Here is a 19,386-nt window from a genome sequence, read left to right as displayed (position 1 = left end):
TGCATTCACTTCTTTTATTCATAAGATGGGAATATTTTGTACATCTTATGCACAGCAGATACAAAGACAAACATGTTCTAAACCACAAACTAAATTCCTCCATCGCTCTAATCCTGCGTCCCATTTCAAAATGGCCCCACAAAAAAAAGCAACCCTTTACGTTTGTAGTCCAGTTTCACATTCTGAAAAGATCGTTTTACAGCAATCTCATTTTAGCAGAATGGCACAAGCCACGTTCAGAATACCATTTTTTGACAGATAACCCACTTTTCCCCTTTAAACAAATTGCACTTTTTTCCTTTTTAAAACTACGTCAACAGGATTATAGGATCAAAAAGTAACACCAAAAACACAAGAGACGACTAAACATCCAACTTATACAGGTTCATTATTTAGTTGCACAAAAATGCATAAATATACATTACGCAAAAAAGTACAAAAATATTTGTACTTTCCTTTGCTCAAATAATGACAGACATTGATATGATCATAGGGACGGGGGTTGTCATAGAACGTAGGGATGCATTCACAAGGTCCATGCGAGATAAGCCATTTACAGAACAGCCTAGCTTTCACAGAGGTAAGACCAAGGTTCTACAGGAAAACAAAACATTTCGCTGTCTAGGCCAAGGTAAAGAGGCAACACAAACACTAAGAAAATTAGGATACACAGAACTCTGCGTTCTAAATTCATGCCAAAAAGACTAACATGCAACGACTCTTAACGCTTCTAAACCTCCCAGGAGCAGCGGTTACCCATGGAAGGACTAGCTTAACAACTGTAGCTTCAATTCAACAATTCTCCTCAGCAATTACGGCCCATAGAGTTTGACTAGGCTTTGCATGAGGTTGTTGGTTTTTATTTTTTTTTATTGAAGATGGTACCGCAATAGTTGCCCAGGATAAGCTCAGATTGTCGACAGCAAAAGATGGTTTCATCTCACACTCCCCCCAGAGACAATCGGGAGGAGATATAAATACTGTTTGTTTATAGTAATGCATATTTGTCCATTAAATAAACCTGATTAAATTAATGAAGAGCTTGGCAAACCTCACTTCAGCTGGACAAAGGTGTGGTTTCCAGAGGCCTGAAGGAAACATGGAGAACAGGAGTTAGTCCAAACATGCCGATAAGCCTCATTTCACAAAACACAAAGAACTTGGGGAACAAGTCTTATTATACTCTTCTTACTGTAACTTATCCATGAAAGCCCCAAAACAACATGTAACAGTCTCAAAATACTTTGACTTCCCCAGCCGGTCAATGGCTCTCAGCTCCAAGCCAAAATAATCAAACAGGCCACAAATTTGTAGCTTTAGAAGTAAATAGTGTTTACTGGGAACTAGTTTCAGCAGCAGAGTAATACACATTTGTTGTGCTATTAGGTATTTGATGGCAGCAGGATGGTGAATGTGGAATTGACTCAAAAACCACAGCACAAAGTATAATCTGGTGATATTCTGTATTTTTCTTGTCAATAAATCCCATGAAAATGCCAAATAAGAATTTCCACCTTGTGGTTGCTCGTTGCTGCAAACTGTAAAACATGGATGCTCACACACGTCTTCAAACCGGCAGCACAGACGATCTCTACAATCGCCAGTTTCAAGGTGGACACCCAAGATTAGTGTCAACAATCTAGTCTCTGAAATGTGAAATATAGTCACAATCTTTCCTTCTGTTCCTGAGTTACTGCGCTCAGTAAGGGCCAGAAAAGTGCGTTATGATGAACATTATGATGTCACAGTGAAGTTGACCAATGGGATATACAAAATGTCATCACTTCATTTTATCCTGTTAGAGATTTGGCAAGAATTTATACTTTGATTTTGACAGAAATTCACACAAATTCTAATCAGCGCTAATCATCCTCGAGTCCAAATGATTTTGATTTATTTAATAGCACACAAGAGAACATTAGCAGAATATTTAAGCAAGGCCAAAAGCCTAAAGAGTCTTATAATGTCTCCCCCCAGGTTTGATCAGAAAAATCAAACAAACTACTGATTACAACTTGAATACAAATGTTTAGTCGACAAGAAAAAGTTATTATCCTGTAACACAGTGGACATTTATGTGCCAGATTCGAAGAAAATCCCTCAAGGCTTTCCTGAGATATAGCCCTGACAAGAACGTGACCGGTGGACATGCGGACAACCTGAAAACATAATGCCTCCAGCCAGACAGCAGCAATGACTCAACCCTACAAACTGTATCCAAAGCCCGACAGCTTATTCATCTGAACCGTGGAACTCATTGACCAAAAACTATTAAAACCCAATCAATGAGCCACACTGTTGGTAACATGTTCCTTCACTTTCAAAAACCCTGTAGTTTATTTTGCGTCAATCCCACAAACATCATCCTACTGGAGCAGCGCATTCATATTCATCAGCATCTCTAACAAATGAAGATTCATTAGAGTAACATTTAAAAACTACAGTGACCAGCTGTTAAAGAAAACAATTCATGGCCGATTACAAAGATTTATTTCTTTAGTAGGAATAAGTTGGCTTGTTGCTGAGCGCCACAGACAGGTTGGAGCGGACTAACGCACTGTTGGTTTTGATATTTTCATGGGATTTGTTGACTATGACACCTTAAAAACACCAAATCAGTTTTTGGACATTTTCATTCACATGACACATTCTGTAGTTTCAGTCAGACATTGTATTAGTGCAGGTTTCAGTTTGCGTGACATCAGGTTAACAGAAGATAGTGGGTGGGGGTTTGCAAATCTAAAACACACGGTTGGACCAAAGGTTACTCACTAAATATCTAACAAAACTGCCGGGACTTCCATCCAGGCTGGGAAGTCTCAGAGGGAGTAGGGTACCAGCGCATCTAAAGAAACACAAACATAGTCATGTACACCACACCAAAACCAGGCTCCAGTCCTTCAATCCTCAACTAACACAGTTTGAAATGTACTTTTGACCAACAGGTTTTGGAGGACTGTCCCTTTAAGCCCTGGTCACTGAAGCCATGGGAATGTGGGTCACGTAGCTGCTCATTGAGGACAATAGTCCTCGAGTAATTAACAGGCATGGAAATGTGGAGAGTTGAACCTCTCCATGTGTTAAACATTTCCACAGGGTGAGAGCTGGTTTACCTTTTCCATACCTGTGACTAAAACCTGAGGCAGAATGAGGCCTCGCATTTCTACACTATTAAAACAGGACAGAGGCCACGACTGCAGGCAGGAGGGTATCAACAGTTGTTTAGAGACCTCTGGAGCCTCCTGACGTTACATTTTTCTTTCAGACTAACAAGGCCTAGAGTCAGGGGAAGAGAACTGGGGGCGTTTTAGGGATCTTTCATCAGATTGCAATTAAAAAGGCTTTTCCCCCCTTTGTGTGGCTACACAGTCGGCTTATGTTCCAACAGGACAGTGGACAGTAAGTTGGCACCTCCAGAGAAGGCCATCAGGTCTGACAATTTCTCAAAGCAAATACCTCACATTCCTCTGCCTCCTGTGTCCTACAAAATGGGTCTATGTAATAGCTGCCTACTTTGCAGTGCAGCACTCCCCTGTGCTGCTCTTACGTCGCAGGAGGAAGTTGGATCACAATGAACTTGAAATGACCCAACAAGAGAAATATTTTCCATTGCTATTGTTACCAAAAGCCCTGCCCACTGTAGTCACTAGTGCCGTCACATTTAGACTGCCAGCAGCTTACAATGTAATCAATTTGTACCCATTTCTCCCCATCTTGTTTATTCAAATCTGGAGGACATGATGGAAGATGTATTAACATGTTTAAAACAAATATCTGGAAGAAGATCCATGAAAATAAAAAAAACGTTTTTAATTGATTTGAGACACTGCCAGCATGTTAAAATGTTAAGATTACAAGTTAAAGTGCAGCTGTCTTAGCTGGGTTCAAACTTCATCTTCAGTTCAGTTCAAAAAAATGCAAAAAATGCAATATGCAAGAATTCGTCTTACACAGTTGTGTAGTAACAAGTCCTAAACCTGGAAATTCATTAGCATTTTTCCAGTAGCATCTAGTTCCCTCGTCTCAAAGTTTGAGTTTTTTTCAATTGGTTTTCCGTTAAATGCCTGAAATAAGATCTGTAGTTACCACATGCTTAAGATATTTTCACGTTTTGTTCCACGACATAAAATACATCATTGAATGTCCCACAATTTAATTACAAAGCTCTTACGTGTCTTAAAAACAGCAGTTGCTAACCAGTGTCTAAGTGAGACTGCAGAGGTTGTCACGGACACGCAGACTCATCTACTTACAGGTCCAGGTATCAAGTTTCAGAAAACGTGTATAGTAATTGTGTAGTAAGACGCTTAGTGGTGTTTAAATGATGCGACCTCAATGTAGTTTGTTTGTAGCCTAACGTTAGCTTTTTACTTCTAGCGAAATAGGTGAAAGAATATTTCCTTTCTTGGCATTTTGTGAGTTAAGTTTATTTATTAGACTAAAAAAGCTAAAAGAACTTGTGGGAAGTAGACAGGGAAGGCCTGAGCTTTACCACCTGGTCTATCGCCCCCTGAGGTAGAAAGTGGTGTAACAAGACAGGACAGGCTGGTTAGTTTGCTAATGTCAGCAGATATCTCTGCAACACAGAACATAGAAGCCTTTAACATAACGACAAACCTGTTATTTCTTCACATTCTGTTGATTTTAATTCATGTTTGAATGCTTTAAAATTAAAATTTTTACATATTGCACCTTAAAGGGTTAAATGTCTTTCTGAAATGACTTCTACTTCTTTAGGTCACGTTGCTGCAGAACAAAACATTTTTTATCAGCACGAGAAGCTTTTATCCTTCAGTACACTGACATATGGAGCTCCATTACAGGAAAGATTTACACATCCATGTCTTCACAACAAAGAAGCCATGAGCCAAAAACAGCCAGATGACAACCACAAAGAGGGATTTAGGGTTTAGTGAACTGTAAGGTTACACCACATCAAAGAATGCACACATCACTTCCACTGATGGCAGCAGTCGTGATATTTTCCATTTCTAAATGACAAATCTTTTTATTACAACATAACTCAGGATTTTAAACTTAGATTCATCCCCCTGTTACTTAATATTAAGAATGGGCACAAGTTGTGCCGCCAACAGCAACTTGAAGACTTGATATCTGGGATGACTTCAGCAGGTCTTTGTGCCGTTATTGTGATACCCCAGAGTGCACCATGTTATTTAGTTTAATGATGCATCTCTGCAATCTCAATCATCTTTTTCCGCCCCTCAAGAACACATTTATTTGTAGCTGTGACGGACAAACTGAGGAAGATGAAATCACCTGCACACTGAGACTAACACAAATCATGCATTTAATGGCAGCCGTGCAGGAGCGTAGCTGTGTGCAGGCATTCAGTTTGTGTGTCCAGAAAGGTTCAAAGGTTCCCTGTAGTGTGAAAGCTGAACGTGAACTAGAGGATAGTGAACTAGAAATTAAATAGAAGATGAAGATGAAACACACCGGTTGGTCCCTCACCTGGGCGTGGAGGGCTGCAGCAGCGGCAGCGGCCGCTGGGTAAGTGAAGGCTGCGTGAGGGAGGCCTGGGGTCAGCTCCGTGGTGTACAGGGGGTAAGGAGTCCAGGCATCCGGAGATGCTGGGATCAGTGCTGCCCCTGTCAGATCATCTGGGGAAGTACAGGGTGGGAGGAAACAAGAGGCTGACTGACCTACCCTTGAACATGTATCATGTAATCAATCAGTAAACAGGCTGAAAGTTTGAAACAAGGAAGAAAATGTGTCATCAAAACATGCTGCAAAAAGAGAGAACTGCTTTGTATCGACATAATGTGGCTTTTAGGTTTACTGCTGACCGTTAGAGGTTCTTATTGTAGGAATAGCTTGTACTGTCAATATTATTCGCTTTTACAACCTTAAAAAAAAAGGTGCAGTCAGACCAGATTTCTTCTTCATTTCTACATGAACAGACGGGGACACATTCGCTTCTGGTTCAGGATTGACCTGCCTCCTTCCCTTTAAACAGTTAAATCTGATTGGTCAGACTCCAAGACTTTCCAATGTCCAGTCAGTTTGAGAGCAGGTGGAACCGTCCTCTCAATTAGGATAAACTGTATTAGTTATATTCTTGGTTTATAACTGCATTATACAAACACCTGATCTCTTTTCACTCTCCTTAGATTAGCAACTACCCACAACGCACCATAAAACGTGAGTTTATTCATTCATTTTGTAGTGGAGACGTGAAAGCAGATAGAAATATTGACTGGATCGACGGTCAGATTTCATTTTCCCTGGAGATTTTGTGCCCGGTGGCAGACAGATGAAAGTGAGGTTTATAGGGAACCAATCTGAACGTTAATGATGTCATTATTCTAAAACCATTATATCGTGCAATCAACATTTACTTTATAATGATACGTTCAAGCACAAAAATGTATTGCTCCGTAAAAGTTGGTTTGCGATCCGCCGAAAAACATGAGGAACAAAAACTAGCGCAACTAGTCAAACTGCTGCAGCTGTGTAGAGCCACGCAGTTCAGACTAAAGAGCCAAACATGTCGTCGCCAGTAGTGACTTTTTTCACAGTTCAGAGGAAGACATTTATTTATTTATTTATTACAACAAATCTTATTAGAGCTATGGAATATTAAATTATCCATCTTTGGCCATTACATCTTAGCCTCTCTTACCCTCAGGTGTGCATAAACTACAAATTAGTAACTAATTTTTTCAATAATAATAATAAAAAAAAAAATCCATAACAGAGATAGATGTGAAAGTGAAATGATTGATATATATAATTTACACAACAAAGTGCAGTTATTAACCTAGCTTCTACTAGCTCCCGCAGTTTTTGTTTAAACGCACCATTTCCTGTCTGCTTTTTTTTTTTTTTAAAACACACTCCAGGCGAAATCTGGTCTGAATGCATCCAACCCCGTCGTCAACCATCGCCTGTCCAAAACTAATGAATCCAGCAGGTGTTTTGGCAAAGAGAGCAGAGACACAACTGCTGACTGAACCCTGTGTGAGTGGGATTTCCCAGCTGGACAGAAGCAAAGCGGCCGTCTTTAGAGTCGAGATGACACATGCATGTGGAGGTGAGTTAGTCCTGAGTTTGTTAGACACTGTTTTTTAACCCCTGCCCATTTGTCTTTAATGCCACAACATCCTTAGACAGTTTTTAAAAGAAGGCGAGAGGCCAAGGTGAGAGTGGATGAGAGAGCCTAGAGTGGTGCAGCCGTACAACTTACATGGGTCCCGTGCAATGAAGTGTGCTCCTAGAGCAGGGTGGATATTTGTGGGGTTCGGTGTGGCCATCAGCTTACTCTTTGCCATCTTCGTGTTGGCTTTAGCAAACTCTAAGCGCAGGGTCTGGGGACTTTCGGGGTCAAAACGGATACCCTGGGGGAAGAGACGGAGGAGGGGAGGAGGGGGACATAGTATCGTAAGGGAGGTGGGCTGAGTTTGAGGGGCTGTAGCTCAGTAGTCTCACACGGCCTCCTTTCCTAAAGCCATGTTTTCGATACTCAGGATGTATCCTTCAAGCTTCCCTTGAGCTAAACACCTTTCTGTCCTCCTGTGGTATTCACCCTTCTCCACCTGACTGCTTTCACTAACATAAAAAAAGTTCAAAAACTAACAAAAAGAGGGCAGACTGAAGGATACACTCCTGAAATATTTCAACATGCTTGCATCTCTTTTTCCTCATGACGAAATCAAGAGCACAGGCGACTGGAGGAGGAGCCGCACGAGCCAGGAGGAGAGGGAGACGAGGAAAAGGGCCGATGACGAGACTTATGAGTGTAACTCCTTTGAGGTGGTTTAACCCTGCTTGTGTTCTTGTGCCCTAAGCGTTGTGCCCACATGCAGGTGAGTAGTATTTTGGTGTATGTGTGTGTCTGTGTGTGTGACTGCAGGTGTGTCTAAGAGGTGATGCTCATAAGGAAGGCTATAGGCTATGAGAGAGAAGTGTTAGATACTGCCAATGTGGGCTACTGGGTGACAAAATAAGAGGTTACACTACTGAAGATGTGTCCAAATAACACTACAACATGTGGCTAGAGAACAAGTATTACAGTAAAGCAGTGATATGCAACATAAGAAAAGCTATACCAGACTAAGAAGGGATGTGTATCAAGGTCAAAGTAAACTACCGTAAGGCTACGGGATTCTGGCCTCTTTCCAAAAATGGCCCTGCCATTGAATTATAAAAGACAAAATGGGTTGGCTTGGAGAAATTTTGAGGGAAAGAAGAATGTTTTTAAACTCCCAATCATTTTTTTTTTAGGTTTAAGCAAAGGTTAGAACAAATACAAAGCAACATATTTAAAAAAGGAGATTAATAAAAAAGGGGAAAATCAAAACAGCAACAAACTCAAAGACAGGAAATAAAATCAATTAAAAAAAACAAAAAAAAAACAGGCAATGCTTACATTTAGTGCATTTTTCGCAGCTTCAGCTCCGGACCGACTGTCAAAGGTTACAAACCCGACAGGCTGGAAGGCAAAAGGGAAGAAACGCACTGTCATAACAGACACCAACAGAGGACTGTCTTAACACTGCATTTTGTCAAATATCACATTTTTATTTAATTATCATAATCTTCATGCTGTGGTAGAAAATCAAATCAAACAGCAAGAATATAGGAGAGGCTATCCGTTTTTTTTCTTTAAGGGACAGTTCACCTCCAAAATCACAAATGCACATCTTTCCTCTCACCTGTAGTGCCATTCATCCATCCAGATTGTTTAGGTGAGACTCACACCTTCTGCCTTCTCTCCAATATAGTGGAACTCAATCACATTCAGCTTGTGATGCACCAAAAAAATGAATTTGAAAAACTCGACAGCAATAATCTCTTCAGAAATCATGACCCAGTTCCTCAAGATAATCCACGGACCTTGTATTGAACAGTTTCACATATTTCAACATGCAGAAGGAAGCGTGCATCTATTCATGGTTGAGAGGCTAACTAACAGAAAAAAACAAGAAAAAACAATTATTTGTTTTCAGCTTCTCAAGTGTGAATATTTTATGGTTTATTTCCTCCTCTAGGACAGTAAAACTGAATATCTTTGGGTTGTGGACAAAACAAGACATTTTAGCACATCATCTTGGGCTTTGGGAAGCACTAATTGACATTTTTCACCATTTTCTGACATTTTATAGAAGAAACAGCTAATCGATTTATCAGGAAAGTACTGGCAGATTAGCCAACAATGATCATGTTCATTCCTATAAAAAGCTGCTCAGTGGCGCTTGAAGCCAAAAAAGCTTGACTTCCCGTGTATAAAATTACCCAGATCTTCCAAATTGTGCGGCCTATAGAGCGTGCACACTAGAGACTTTCACCGACTGAGTCGGCTAACTTCCGGTTTCCTGCCCGGCTAACTCAAAGGGATTAAAATTATTTAATATCGTGTTGCTCTTCTGGACTTTATATCGCATCGAATGGTTCAAATTATGGTAGTAAAACAAGTCATTTCGTGGGGGTTTATCCACCGTTTTACAGTCGCATTTTCAAAATGTAAGCTTATGGGGAAAAAGTCCCAGGCCCCAGTGCATCACGTGACATAGTAATCGCACCGTTTAACCACTATGAATGTTGGCTTCGAAGCCTGGCGTTCTTCACGTCTAGTCCTTGAGTAGATGCACAGTTCCTTCTGCCTGGTGATGTGGCTTGTGGGAATAGTTCAGAAAGAAAACAGTTCCAACATAAAACTGCTCACAACAAGGTCTGTGGATTATCTGAGTAACTGGGTCGTGATTTCTGGGCAGAGAATTGCTGTTAATGTTTTAAAATGTATTTTTTTGGGGAGCATTTAGCACCACAAACCGAGTGCCGTCTAGTTCCATTATATGCAACAGAAGACAGACATCTTTACAGCTGATATCTCCAAAACTCTGCAACTCACACCAAAACAATCTAGATGGATAAACAGCACTACAGGTAGGAAAGAAAATGTAAATTTTTGGTTTTGAGGTTAACTGTCTTAAGCCTTCATGTTGAAGTTACAAAGACAACAGCACTGCCTGCGCATCTGTTTAGTATTTTAGTTTAGCATTAAAGCAGTTTCTTCCACTCATGGATGGCATCTCACCTGTTTTGATGTTAACTTAATCAGTGACCCTTCATAACCCTGCAGGGAAAAAAGATAGCCAATTATCCACCCAGGAGTCACATGCAGGAAGTCAAGCATGAACACTTCTCGCTATAAGCGCAACCTGCTTGTGTGCGCCTTCACTTTGAGCTGCCATCACAGATCCTTCTGTGACAGTGTTGTACTTACATTTGTTATGGTAAAATGAAGACCATGTTTAGTATAAAAGGGGAAAGCACATGTTATCAGATATGTGAGTTTGAGCAGAGATTGAGCAGAGATTGAGCATGACTTCCAAATAAAGCCAGTGGTTCTAAACCAAGTTAAAAACAGCACAAGTGTCGGTTAAAGCATGAGCAAATTCCTGAGAAACGAAGGGGAATTTCTCCTGACCAGAGTATTGATAGATGGGATCTCTCCTGATCCTGATTTACAACCATGGAAAATTAAGCAACTTTCACTGGCTGTGATAAATCTTGAGAAACAAGCCGAGCCAGATTTAGCTCCAGTAATTCAAGGTAGAAAAGCATTAGGTAGAATATAGAAAATATTAAAAGGTTCCTCTTGTAAAGAAAAAAAAGGTTTTTCTGGATCAAACCTGAATGTAAACCTTCAATGAATCAGATCCATTCCCACACTCTCTGCTGTGTGTGCCTACTGCAGAAGTAAAAGTTATAATGACTTAAGAAAACAAGACATTTTAGTGGTTTCACAATCTGCAAATGTTACAAGAGGAAATAAAAATTTCCCTACACGGTGGGCGAGCTGGGTCACAGAGAGGGTTGGTTGGCCAATCGCAAAGGCTACTCATTTACACATTCCAGGAGATCATCCATGTGCGAGGGATACCTCTTCCAATTTAGTTAGTGAGGACACGGGTGGGAGGGGTGTTTATGGAACTGGAGCCCGGTCAAAAAACAGAGCGATGGACAAACAATGATGTGGCCTCATTTCCATATATGCAAATATCTGGACGTCCATCGCTGGGAGATTGTTTGATTCAACTACAAAAACAAGGAGCGCTTATAAACTTCCTACTGTGTGGACTGAAGCATCAAATGCTACAGGAAGTGATATCACTTCATCACACGTTCTACTTCCATAAAAAAAAAAAAAAAAAAAAAAATTGTGTGCAGATAATCGTATTAGAAACACTTTCCATGCAACATAGATCATGAAATAGTTGAATAATACTCTGATTTGGCATCTTTTCATAATCATAAATGGTCCCCCGGCATAAATAATTCAAAATAAACCAGGAATCGAATTCAAGTCACTCGTGAGGATATAAACAATAATCCCGAGAATGGAAATTCTACCCCTCGGTGTTTTTATCCTGATCCCTGTTAAAATCTTACATCCTTCCATTCTCAGTTTATTCCATGTATATACCCAAAGAAATGTGTCTGGTGGTAACTTACCTTAAAGGGTCTGAAGAGGAGGTAAAGTTCCCGTGGTTTGATATCAACTGGTAGGCCACTGACAAACAGTGTTCGTACCTACAAACACAAAGACAAAAAACCACATTTGGTCTGATGGAGGTGACTAAAATGTCTTTTCATGTTGTGCCTCGTCTTTATTTTCTAGGAAGACATCATGTGAGTAAAGATCTGAGACCTGCACAGAAAATATATATGTACATATGCATGCTTGGCCATGGTCCCAACATCTCTCATTCCTCCTTAATAACCAACACACGTGTGGATTTAGAGGAACTTTCCATAAAACTGTACGTGCAGCTAACATTCACAGCATCAAAGTCCTGGGATATGAGAAAGAATACAAACAGAAAATAGGTTTTATTTTTGAAAGTTTAAGATAAAAAGGATCAAAATGTGACAGAAGACAACACAGTTCTGTTTAAAGTTATAACTGATTAGTTGTTTGGTCTATAAAATGTGAAAAAAGTTCTTATTTTGTCCACAACCCAACGATACACAGTTTACTGTCAGAGGAATAAAAAAACCCAAAAATATTCACATTTAAGAAGCTGGAATCAGAAAAGTTTGACTTTTATTTCTAAGAGAATTACTCAAATCGCTTATCAAAAAAGTTGGGGATAAACTTAATAGTTGACACCTAATCGATTAATCATTGCAGGTCTAGTTCTGCATGTCTTGAGTTGGACATATGAACTGAGTGGAGAGTCAGTCGTGTTTATTCTGTACACTACAAATGTTGCTGGAGATTTAACCCTTTAAACCACTGATACCCAACTTTATTTTGGTTTGTGATCCCTTTAAACGAATGCTGCGTTTCAATACTGATTCTGCCATGCCATTTACTGTGCCGGAAACATTTAGTACACCCCAATATGTAGCATGTCATGTGCAGCATGCCAAAAAACAGGATGTCCTGCTGCATCTTGTCATATTTTGCAGTGTGCAAAGCCGGCATGCTTTTCTGGCTATTCTGACCAAAAATCCTCCATGCAGCGGCGATGTGTCACACCAACTGCAACGCCAAGAGAGCTCAGAGAAATGACAGTTAAGCTGCGTTCCAAAGCGCATACCATTTAATTTTTACTTTAAATATAGTGCTACAGACTGATGGATCTATGAGTGAAGGAGTCACGGTTGAATGCGCACTGCTCTGAGTGTTGTTCTGTATACTACATACGGCAGTAAGTACTTTGTAAGGGCTGCTGTAGTACGTATTTAACGCAAGAAGAAAGGATGCGATTTGGAACGCAGCCCGTGTCTTCTGGCAACCGCTCATCAGTTTACGTTTGAGCAGGTTTACCCAACGAGTGATTTTTCTTCATCTGAATTAGTAAGAGGCATGAAAAGAGGTCCAATTTTTCCATTACATAATAAAGCAAAGATTAGAAGAAAGGCTTTAAAAAATATGATAGAAATCATTTTGTTCTTGGCCTGATGAAGGCCTCCACAGCTGAAACAAGTAGGCATGTTTTTACCGTTATGATTCATTAGCCATCAGATATTTTGTTTTTTTACTCATCATCCTCTCAAGTGCCTCAGATTTCAACTATTCCCATCAAGTAGGATCCCCAAATTGAAGCGAACCAGAGTGACACCATTTTCACACCTGAACAGCAGAAATGTGTTTAACCATCTCACAACTCTTTGGCTGGGCCCCGACCCTTAGGTTGGGAACCACTGCTTTAGGCTCTCAAGACCCAAAACACATGACCACTTGCCGAAACTGATTTCAAAATAATCCCCTCAGGATTTAAAATTTGTCTCATTATCACAACCAAACAAAATTATTTGATTAAAAGCAGTACATTTGCTACATCCTATCATTCCTCCAACATGTTACGAGCTAAAGGGGGAACATAAGATGCTCTTCATCATGCTGGAGACCCCTGCATCGCCTTCAAGGACCCTTGAACTCGCCTTGAGCAGACATTGAGAGCCGATACTGTGTACAGATCAGTGTGGCCGGGGAAAATAAAGTGTGCGAGGCCCATTAGTTCCCAGCCGGTTGGGAGGCCCTCAGTACAATGGGGCTGCCAGACGAACAGCACTGGACAACAGTGCACAGCGTGACACCATTTCCTTCCTGTGACCCGCGGCTCCAACCCTGCCGGCCCTCCGGCATTTTTCAGGTGCCGCACAGCAGCATTTCTCAGGCCTTTACAAGCCAGGACATACAGATATTGAAGGCCGGCTCAGCGGGACACAAACTCAATGGAGATGTTTTAATCTGTACACCAGCTCCAGATCCAGGAACTCTGACGTTTTAATAAAATCTTTATTGCATCAGTTTTATATTTAGGTGGATTTCTAGGAAAAACAGACAAGACTTTATCTTGGTGATTTAACAGGTCTCTTGACAAGCATTTTGGCCTGTTTGCTTAATCTTTGCCCCGTAATTACAAGGAGAAGAAAAAGACAAGAGCAAATTAGGCTAAGAAAAGTCAAGTGGCCTCATGCCGCTTTGTTGTAAGATAATGGGAACAAAGGAGGACCAACAAAAGGCCCAGCGCTCCCCTCAGTGTCTCTCCATAAGGAGTCATTAAAGAGGAAATACAGCCGGCCACACAGGACTGAAGAGTGGCAGCTGTAAAAGAGTCAAATCCAATTAAATCAAGACGATTTAAAAATGTGGAGTATTCTAGAACTGGAAATTGCAAATAAGGACAGAGCCCGGACATTTATTTGTCAGTGTCATGATGACCTGGAGCGTCAAGTTGTGAAACCTGCAGCGTTCCTGTGACGCATCTTGTCTTGCTTGGCACCTGAATGCAAACAAAGGCAGCTAGTGACGGCAAATAAACTGAGCATGCTGAGGAAAATGCCATTTTGATAATTAGGAGGCACAAAATATTTAATTTATAGGACATTTTATTCCTTTTTAAAATGCTGATTTCACTCATTTAAAGCACCTTTAACCTATTTTATTTAATATTTTGGATTATATTGCTGCTTTTTTTAAAAAAAAAATAAAATAAATCTAACATACATCATGACCTTTTTTTGCAGTACAGGTCACAAAAACAAACATTAAGTTTAGGCCTTCAATAAAATGTTTAAAAAACGAGAGAAATACACGTTATGAGCTTAACTGCTTCATTTTAGTGGCTCTTTGTCAGAATTATTTCACACCTGCTGACACATTTTTAATCAGTACAAAAAAAAAGAAGAAAAAAAAAAAGACGTCACTGCAAGCAAACATTTTTGAAGATATTCCCAAACTTTGATACTGGCCCCTTTAAATTGTCTTCCTCATTCTTTATAAACTGCTTCAGGAGTTCAGCTGAGAGCGAAAAAGCAGCAAAAGCTGATGATAAGTCACCCGGCAGACTAATGTAAAAGTAAGACTGATGAAAGTCAAAGGAAACATGATGTGTCGGTCTGCCACTGAACGGGTCAGAGCCCGGTGCAGCGGAGGAACCAAACTTTTGCTCACTCACCTCCTCCTCGATGGAAACGTTGTTGTTCGGCTCTGCGTCAGTTTTGAGACTCATATCGTCGGTGGCCTCGGCGGCTGCGGCTGCACACAGTATCAAGTCTTTCTTCGTCGAGTGATATTTCCCCCAAGTGCGTCTGAAGCTGCAGTGAATGTCCTGGTGGCGCTTCTTGAACTTGAGCGGAGAAGATGTGCCGAGGCGGTGAGGTCGTGGCGCGGCGGCGGACGAGGGCGGCGAGGTATCCGAGGATATCTTCGTATGGCTGCTGCGAGAGAGAATCATTCATAAAAGGGAGGAAAAGGGAAAAGGAAAGAAACACAGACACGCCGCTAAACTAAAGGTGAGAGGGTGGATTTGTGCTCCGTGTGTGAGGGTGAAAGATGGGGGGAAAAGAAGTGCGCGTAAAAACAGAAAGCCTCTGCGCTCACATCAACGCTCTCAGCTGTGGGGTTAATGTGCGCAGGAAGGACAAGTAAACTTTTCTCATTGGAGCGCGTCTCTCTCTCTCTCTCTCTCCCTCACTCTCTCTCTCTCTCCTCCTGCCCCCCACCCTCTCCTCCACCCTCTCCTCCTCCTGCTTTTCAATTAGGTCATCAATTATGTTGGAGTCCGCTGTGAGCCGTAATCAAGCTGCAGATCCGCCTCAGCTGTTGCAGGAAGAGCCGGCCCCTCCGCCGCTACATCACCGTTTCTATGGGAGCCGGAGAGCCAATGGTAACTTATCTCAGTCACTCTACACTTTATATTAGATCACAATTAAAATCATATTGTTATTATTCATTCATAGCGCTATTTATGTTGTAAATTATCTTGTTTCTTTAGGCTACATGTTTGCTGTGACTGTAAACTAAACAAAAATAAAATAAAACTAGACTAAAATGGGACTCTACTCTGTTTCTGTGACACTGTACCAACTGCTCAAGGTGTGACTTCATCCTGGCAACACATTTGATTTATTTTATTTAATCTTTTTAACTGTTTTCCGATCCTTAAAGGGGCACTTTGTAGTTTTTTGGAGAAGAGATTCAAACTCATAATTTTAATATTTACAATATTAATGAGACAATGATACAAACAAATACTTATTTTTTCCATAACAGAATAAACAAGCTGTTCTCAGGAGAAAATAAGGTCCCCAGAACCCTGTTTGAAGCCGGAAAGCTGGCAGGCTCCGCCACATATAAACGAAGTAAAACAGTATGAAACTGTGTTGTCCTTTAAGGTCAGTTTGTTTATTCAGTCTTGAAAACGAAGACAGTTTGTTTATTTAGTCTTTCTCTTCTGATTAGAATTTCCTCCAGAAAACTACATAGTGCACCTTTAAAACCAAAACATGTAAGGCCTATTTAAAGGGGAATTTAAGGTAAGGCAGTTTTATTCATGTAGCACATTTAATTACAGGTAATAATATTACAGAATCAGCTTTATTGGCCAAGTATGTGTACACAAACAAGGAATTTAACTCTGGTTAATTTTGCTCTCAGTGTACAGGGAATAGTATAATAAACATAAATCATTAATTTAAAAAAATTGAAAAATTTAGATTAACGTGTACAAGATAGAGCAGAACATTCAGCAGTATTTACAGGTTATTGCACCGTGTTTTTCTGACACTCTGACTGTTCAGTGTTCATCAGAGTGACAGCATGGGGGAAGAAACTGTCTCTGTGTCTGGTCGTTTTGGCGTGCAGTGCTCTGTAACGCCTACCAGAGGGGAGGAGCTCGAACAGTTTGTGTCCAGGTTGTGAGGGGTCTGCAGAGATGTTACCTGGTAATTGTATACAACAACATGGATTCAGTGATAATAATTAGAGCTCAACCGATGTGCAGTTTTGGGGGTCGATGCTGATACCTGTATTATGCTGATTCCTCAAATGTGGTTATCAAACACTGTGAAAATATCCTGCTTCTGTTACAAAACAGAGGCAGGATATTTTACAGCTCAACAATAAACTTTATTCTCTGTAATCTAAAATGACATCAGTGAACAGAAACAGTAATCTTTACTTGAAATCTAATAATTATAAATCACCCCAGGCATCGTTTTCTGCACTGTTTTTTTTTTAAACCAAAAAGTTTTCATATCGGCTGATATCGACATATCGAAATATCTCTGATAGGCCAATATCAGTTGCTAATACTGACCAACAGATATATCTGTCAGGCTAATAATAATAATAATAATAATAATAATAATAAACGTTATCTATAAAGTGGCGTTCCACACCAAAGTTACAAGGTGCTGTACAATGCAAACATTGAGAAATAAAATAGAGGATTATAAATGATAACCGTTGATTATATGGTCATAATTAACTGTTGATGTAGTTAGGTCAGACCTTTTCACATTAGGGCTGAATTCATTTCAAAGAAGCCATACTGACAAGTGAAAACAGACATTCACATTGCCAAAGCAAGTTTGAAATAAAAAAAACAATAACAAAAATGTATGTAAACAGAGGAAATGTAAATCTTGCTGTTAAAAACAAACAAACTATATATTCAGGTGAGTAAAATATGAAAATAAATTAGTCAAATAATAATTGATAATTGTTAGTTCAATAGATTGTGCAGCTATTTGAATTTGTTTGAGAAGAGTTTCACCCTGATTATTGACGGCTAATTGTGATGTAACCCTCTTTTTTACGGTTAAAGGAAATAATTGCTCAGTTGCAGCCACGCACACACACAAGCACACACACACAGACACACACACACGGATGATAAAGATTTAGAGAGAAGAAAGCTGTAAAGAACGTGAAAATAATTTGATGTGACTGGATTTTATGTGCATTCAGATAATGGTTCTGATTCTGACACTATAACCGTAAATCTATAATAATAATAATAATGGTAACAGTAAATGATTCCTGTGTGTGTTTTACTCGTTTGGTCCCAGGCTGATGTAAGAGTGGCGTGGGTGGAGAAACGGCCCGTGTTGTGTGTTGAGGCTCGGCCCTGGACGTGAGCCCAGCGTGCAGTGTGTTTCCTCACAACAAGGCAGTGCAGCTCTCAAAGGCCAGACAGTTTCCTGACTTTGTATAAGAACACAATCAGCCCTGCGGGGCGAGGAGGGGGGCGGCTGAGGAGGACGGACGTATTCCCGCTGTACTCCTTCACTGATTTGATCTAAAAATAGTGAAGCTCGACTGTGTTTTCGCTGTGTGTCTGTACACACTGAACCCAATGGTAAATATACAGTATAAAAGAGAGCCAGTCAGTCGATGAGAGGAGCTGCACATAGAGATATCAGGGCAAAGCTTTAGTGACAGATGAGAAAAACAACCTGTTTTTCAAGGCAGCATTAATTCCTTTTAGATTAAAGCCCTGATTATAATGAAATGAGAGATGAAACAGTAGTTGAGAAGTCGATCAACAGAAAATGAATCCACAGCCTCTTACTCTTTAGATAAACGATGAATCATTTTGCTCATTTTTTAAGGGTCAAACATTCACTGGTTTCAGCTTCTCAACTGAACATAATAGCTGCCTTTCTCTGTTTTATGTTGTTTTAAACTGAATATCTTTGGGATTTGGACTGCTGGTCAGACAACACAACAGTTTTATAGACCAACCAATTAATCAATTAATGGAGGGAATAATCAGCATATCTACATGAAATTACGGGAAATAACAACTGATTCTGATTTTACCAGTTTCAGAATTATACACAGCTGTAAATGATTTAATGAGGCAACACCTTCTTGAATGTGGGAAATTATGAATAGATCTGAATTAAAAATGACCTGATTTGTTTATATTTAAAGGGAAGCTTGCGGCCTCTTTCTGTAGCCGGTGAGCTGCTGTTTAAACTGTCTGCACCTCATGGTTTGGAGTATCACGATATTCACGTTAACCCTGATTTTAAAAAAAAGAAATATTGATATCTTGTTAAATAATACACACAGAATAATATCATGAGAGAAATCCAACAAACATGTTCATTATAAGTTCATCTGCTTGCCTTTTCATTAGCAGTTGAGAAAATGATAGCAATTGTTCTGTCTTATCTATTTTTACAGTCACAGTCACAGACTCTCTCCACCTCCCTACATTTGTATTTTGAGGGTAATTTATTTGCCGAAAAAGAGACAAAACACACAGTAAACAAATTTCCAAATTTCTATAGATATCGTGATAATATCATTACCGTTAATGCGTTCGGACAAGATAATAGTATAGTGGAAATCTGACATCCTGACAGCCCCAGTTTGAAGTATTGAAGTACAGGCTGAAGTAAAGGTAAGGTCGGTCATGATGATAATGTGTGAGCCGTTAATAAATGGGTTGGATGATGATGGCTGGATGCTACATATTTTTCTTTTATGATCTTTATATTTTGCTGTTTTATGCAGCTGAATTGAGAGTAAGGTACAGATCTACACAACAAGTACAGATAAGTATAGATTTCCCCATTGCAGGATCAATAACAATTTATTTTATTATCTTC

At 40.0% G+C, this 19,386-nt stretch overlaps 1 protein-coding gene across 3 annotated transcripts; it reads right to left on the bottom strand.

Moving 5' to 3' along the window:
• LOC140994842 (RNA-binding protein, mRNA-processing factor 2a) lies at nucleotides 1-15,438 on the bottom strand. Of its 3 annotated transcripts, none has more exons than XM_073464655.1 (9): nucleotides 15,365-15,438; nucleotides 14,940-15,201; nucleotides 11,482-11,559; nucleotides 10,061-10,099; nucleotides 8,393-8,455; nucleotides 7,211-7,361; nucleotides 5,461-5,624; nucleotides 2,773-2,845; nucleotides 1-1,088 (listed from the first exon to the last, which is right to left on the bottom strand). In XM_073464655.1, the coding sequence occupies exons 1-8, from the start codon at nucleotides 15,421-15,423 to the stop codon at nucleotides 2,780-2,782; spliced, it is 882 nt and encodes a 293-aa protein (XP_073320756.1). In that variant the 5' UTR covers nucleotides 15,424-15,438; the 3' UTR covers nucleotides 1-1,088; nucleotides 2,773-2,779. The 3 variants fall into 3 exon arrangements, with proteins under 3 accessions (XP_073320756.1, XP_073320757.1, XP_073320758.1); XM_073464656.1 differs by having other exon boundaries at nucleotides 5,476-5,624; XM_073464657.1 differs by lacking the exon at nucleotides 2,773-2,845 and having other exon boundaries at nucleotides 5,476-5,624.
• Nucleotides 15,439-19,386: the final 3,948 nt, after the last annotated feature.

The sequence above is a fragment of the Pagrus major genome, chromosome 4 (assembly GCF_040436345.1).
Source record: "Pagrus major chromosome 4, Pma_NU_1.0".
Lineage (NCBI taxonomy): Eukaryota > Metazoa > Chordata > Actinopteri > Spariformes > Sparidae > Pagrus > Pagrus major.
The sequence above is the reverse complement of the archived record's forward strand: the minus strand, read 5'-3'. Positions and strand labels throughout refer to the sequence as shown.